At 56.9% G+C, this 5,321-nt stretch overlaps 1 protein-coding gene across 1 annotated transcript in view; it reads left to right on the forward strand.

Moving 5' to 3' along the window:
• Positions 1–4,863: 4,863 nt before the first annotated feature.
• Positions 4,864–5,321, forward strand: part of LOC102377709 (sterol 26-hydroxylase, mitochondrial) — a 10,815-nt gene continuing 10,357 nt past the window's right edge. The window contains exon 1 of the mRNA XM_025195321.1: positions 4,864–4,914. Coding sequence (XP_025051106.1) covers positions 4,864–4,914 — 51 coding nt within the window. The remainder of the gene's footprint in view (positions 4,915–5,321) is intronic.

Genomic DNA, 5,321 nt, shown 5'->3' on the forward strand with positions numbered 1-5,321 from the left:
AGCCCCGGCCGGTCTCGGCCTCCTGCGTTGGCTTCGCTCCAGGTTGGCAGCACACGAGGCTGAAAGAAACACGGCGGGGAGTGGAGGAAGGACCGCGAAGCGCTGCGGATGCACGAGGTCACTGTCCCCGGCACAGACTGGGGGCTGGGAACAGCTGGGCCAGCGCTCCTGCTCTTCGACGTTTCCAGTGATGGAGACTCCACAGCGTCTCTAAGTGCCTGTTTCAAGGCTTCGCCACCCTCATCTCCAGCACCAGCCCTGCCGGGACCCTCCGTGCTGGAGGAACAGAGGAAAACCCTCCTCCGACCCGGGCGCTTGCCCTCCGGCTCCGCTCTCTGCCCCAGGACATGGGAGATGGGGCAGGACGGGCCTGGGGTGTCCCCCAGGAAATGGCAGCTCTGATACTTCTTGTGCCCCATGTGCAGGACGTTGCACTTCACCTTGTTGACTCTCTTCTCAGTGCCCACGGGCCGTTTCTGCAGTCTCTGCAGGTCCTGGTCCCTCCCAGCCCAGCAGCTCAATGATTTCTATGGTGGTACTGCTGCCATCCGCCAAACTGCTGGAGAAACCCAGGGGATTCCAAGGATCACCCCAAAAACCCAACCCCTGGTCACCGCAGAGCCCCCTGCCCCGGACCCTGTTGCCCTGATCTGGTTTCTGCACTGCCGACTTGTCCAGTCCTTGTTCCTCCTCCCTTCAAACCTCCCTGGAAGTCGTATCAGGTGCATCTCCACCAGCCCGGATCCTCTCTGCTCCTTGTACTTTGGGCAACCCATCTCTGGTGCTCTCTTCCAGGAGGCAGAGGGAAGTGGGAGAGAAGCAGAGACCTTGTTCACCTAAACAATCATAGGATCCTAGAGCCACAGGGCCTGCAGTGTGCTGTGCTGTCGCATCCAGTCCTAAGGCAGGATTGGCCCCGTGCAAACCCATCGCTGCTCCTCGACCCTCCTGCACAGCACCCTTCCAGCCTCTCCTTGCACCCTCCCGTGCTGCAGGGTCCCCCGGCCTGAGCGTCTCCTCGTGGCTGCCCTGCTTGGGTCATGCAGAGGTGTCTCTTGGTAAATATTCCCTGTCTGGGGCTCTTGAAACCCAAAGTTTCCCTTCCCGCAGGTGCCCCCAGCTCAGCTCAGCTCAGCAGACGTCTGCAGGACAACACAGCTCTCCCTTCCCTGCTTCTGGATGGGCCAAGGGGGTAACGCTGCTGCCTCCTGCTTGGGTTCGGAGACACCCAAAGCTTCCAGTGCCATTACCTGCATATTGACCCACAGCCGTTCTGGAGCCGGAGTCGGCTGGGCGCAGGTCTTTGGAAGGTGCCCCGCTCCCGGGGCCCTTTCTCCTGCTTTATTCTTCCTGGACAGATTAGATGCAGCGCTGGCCGCATGCCAACCCTCCCTCTTGGTTTCACAAGCAAGGCCGGGCCTATTGCAGGTGAGATCTTCTCCCTCTGGATTTCAGCCCTTGCCAAGATTTCCTGTGTTCTGTGCTGCCGGAGGAGGTGCCTCCCCTGGTACACCGCGTGTCCATTCCCTGGGCACAGTCTTGGGGCTGGAAAAGCTCACACACGAGCCTCAGATCCATGCCAACATACCATGGCTGCAGGCACAGCCTCTTCCAACCTTCCTGTGCTTCACGACAGCTCATCACCTCCTTTTCCAGAGCACCTACGAGCAGCCCTGAACTTGAGAGGGCCTGGTCGGGCCACACTGCTTGAGAAGCACAGAAAGAGGCAGTTCAGGAGTGCAAGCAGCCGTCCAGAGTCACGGACTCATAAAACGAGGGTGAGAAGGGACCTCGGGAGGTCACATCTAGTCCAACCCCTGCTCCAAGCAGGACCAGCCCCAGCTACATCATCCCAGCCAGGGCTTGGTCTACCCGGGTCTTAAACACCTCCAAGGATGGAGACTGCACCACCTCTCTGGGGAACCTGCTCTAGTGCTTTACTACCCTCTAGTAAGATTTTTTTTCCTAATATCCAACCTCAACTTCCCTTGCTGCTCCTTGTCCTGTCATCTGCCCCCAGTGAGAACAGCCCGGCTCCAACCTCTTTGCAGCCCCCCTGCAGGGAGGTGACGGCTGCTATTCAATCCCCCTCAGTCTTCTCTTCTGCAACTAAATCAGCCCAGGTCCCTCAGCCTCCCCTCACCAGTCCTGTCCCCCAGCCCACCACCATTTTCATCGCCCTCCACTGGACTGTCTCCAATGTGTCCACATCCTTTCTGTCGTGGGGCCCACAGCTGGACACAGGACTCCAGATGTGGCCTCCCCAGTGCTGAACAGAGGGGAAGAATCACTGCCCTTGATCTGCTGGCACCGCTCCTACCCATGCAGCCCAGGATGCCGGTTGCCTTCCTGGCACAAGGACACACTGCTGGCTCCTGTCCAGCTTCTTGTCCCCCGTCCCCCCAGGACCTTTCCTGCAGAGCTGCTGCCCAGCCCGTCACCCCCCCAGCCTGCCCCAGTGCAGGGGATCGCTCCCTCCTCAGTGCAGCACTTTGCACTTGTCCTTGTTGAACCTCAGGAGATTTCTTTTGGCCAACCCTCCAATCTGTCCAGGTCACTCTGAATCTCAGCCCTTCCCTCCAGCGTATCTACTACTCCCCCCAGCTTGGGGTCATCTGCAAACTTGCTGTGGGTGCGCTCCACCCCACCTTCCTTCCACATTGTTGATGAAGATATTGAGCAGATATCTCCATGATGCATGGAGCAGAGAGGAAGAGGAGGGTGCAACCAGCACAACCCAGCAGCTGGGACAACCCCATAGCAGAGCACAGGCATTGCAACACCTAGTTTACCCCACGTCCGGTGACGGCCCAGCCTGTCCTTGAACCCTCCAGACCTACCGCAAAGGACCTTGGCAGGAGCAGGCTTCCCTGATGGCTGAATGACCTAACAAAAAAGGCAGTTTGCAAAAGCACTGATCAGAGAGAACAGGGGGAGAAAACAACCCAGTAGCTGTACAAATGGAGAAGGACAAAGACATGGCTTGGAAAGCAGGGATAACAAGAGGCAAGCTGTAGCGAGGGGCACCCCGACTCCGAAAGCGGGGGCGCTGGTAGTGTGGGTTGCACGTCCTGTGCCGTTACTGCTGTCTGGGTGTTTTCGCTGAGCCGGGCCAATGGCTAGAGAGCCTCGCTAGCGCCCTGCCCCTGGCCTAAGAGACAATGACCTTTTTGGAGCTTTTCCCACCAAATACGCTTGCAATCGTTCTGCATCTCACCCGAGCTGCAGGAGCCAAGTAGCAGACAACGGAGCCCAGGGACCTGCCTGAACCCAGAGAGGCAGCACAGAGGAGGGTGGGGGACACTCCCACGGGACCCGCGTGCCTCAGATCAAAGCAGCAGGAAACGCATGGAGCCGGCACCGGGCCCTGCAGAGGTCTGGCACGCTGGGCAGATCTGGGATTTCAAGAAGTGGGGTGCACAGAACAGGAGGCACGGTTTTCTCCTGTCAGAGAGCACCCAGAAGCTTTCCTAACAGATCAGGGGCTCGGCATTGGAGACCAAAGCAAAAAACAAGTCGAACTTTATTGGCACACGCACTTATTTGCTAAAATATTACGTTTAAGAAAAAAAAAAAAAAAAGTCGAAAGAGTCACAAGATCTGGTGTGATTAGCCCTGTAGTCTACAGCTCCACGTACATCTCTTACTCAAATCCGTGAGGCAAAATCTAGCTTTCTTGATAAGGCCCCTAATACTTCACTGTGGGTGCATCTACATGAGACGCGAACTGCGGAGTAGCCTCATAACACTGTGCAGGAACGTGCGGGACAAATACCACACTAATCTGCCACTGTGCAGTAGTATTAGGCTACTTCACTGTAAACCCGTGTGCCAGCACTACTGCGCAGTAGTGTGAGTTACTGCCCGTTGACCTCGAACTCGGTTCTCCAAGTACTAAGCTTAAGTGCAGTAACTACGATGCATTAACGACTGCAAACGCGCCAAGCGAGTCATGGCTTCTCCCGACTGGAGCTTGTTGGCTAGAGTCTACGGGGCTGGCAGAGAGACGAGCAGGGAGGGCTGGGACAGGCGCCTCCAGCAGGAAGGGTAGTTTGGAGGGTGGAATATCAAGAGCGTTAAAAAGGAGAGAGGGCGGCTCACGCCTGCAGAACAGGAGATACCAGCAGGAACGGGGAGATGATAATGAGCCGGCATGTCATGAGCTGATGCAAAATAAGGGTTGGGAGGGAGCTCAGGAGGTCGCATCTAGTCCAAGCCTCTACTCCAAGCTACATCATCCCAGACAAGGCTTTGCTCCTTGTCCTGCCATCTGCCCCCGCTGAGAACAGCCCAGCTCCATCCTCTTTGCAGCCCCCCTGCAGGGAGGTGAAGCTGCTATTCAATCCCCCTCAGTCTTCTCTTCTCCAGACTCAATCAGCCCAGTTCCCTCAGCCGGTCCTCCCACATCACTGTTACACCTGCGCTGCAGGTAGGCTGGAGGTAGCTGGGCCGCAGCCATGAGTGAGACCTCAGACCGTACAGGATGCATTGATTTACTGACAGATGAAACACAGCAAAATGAAATGGTTATATGCAGGTTATTTCCAGGTCTCGCTGCAGTCAGCCAAGACTTGTCCTATTCCAGATAGAGATATTTCCTTCTTTTGTGGCCAGCCCAGACCTCCACGTGACTCCCGACCATGTCCTAAATCTATGCTGCCTCAAGCATCCTGGTAGTCTGCAATCGATCGTATCTGTGCTATTACAGTTTGTTCCGTGTGTGTGTTCCTCTCTCTTCACTACTGTGGATAGGTCCCGACATATCCCCTCCGTGCTAGGGCTCAATGCTGGCTTCAAATCGTGTTGCTATTTCTAATACCCTGGGCGCATCTACACGTGCACACTTACTGCACAGCAACCAAAATGACCGTGCTGTATGGGTGCGTGTCTACACATGCACACCATTACTGCACGGTAAATATGGCAACTTCCACTGACTCGTGTGTAAATGTGATCCCCGTGTCCTGCAAGTATCAAATCAACGCCCGATTAGTTACTGCGCAGTCACGCTGTGTGTGTGTGGACTGAGCCTGATGATGAAGGGCGTTGGAGCCGGAAAGCTTGGAGAAAAAGATACTTTTGCAATTTCGTCGTTGGGCGAAGGAAAGGTATCATCTCTGCACCGGCATCAGCTCTGCAAAAAGCAGCCGGGTCTTTGCCCTTGTCCCGCCTGACCCCCAGGCCAGGGGCTTTCTCGTGCTCCAGCCTCCAGGTGCCCGGGCTCTGCCATCCTCCCTGCCCCCCGCGCAGGGCACCGGGTCGGTGTGCAGGGGCGGATCCTGCCGCGGGCTGGCCCTGGCCCCGGCCCCGCGGCCCCGGGA

Source organism: Alligator sinensis, unplaced genomic scaffold (genome assembly GCF_000455745.1).
Source record: "Alligator sinensis unplaced genomic scaffold, ASM45574v1 scaffold1765_1, whole genome shotgun sequence".
NCBI lineage: Eukaryota > Metazoa > Chordata > Crocodylia > Alligatoridae > Alligator > Alligator sinensis.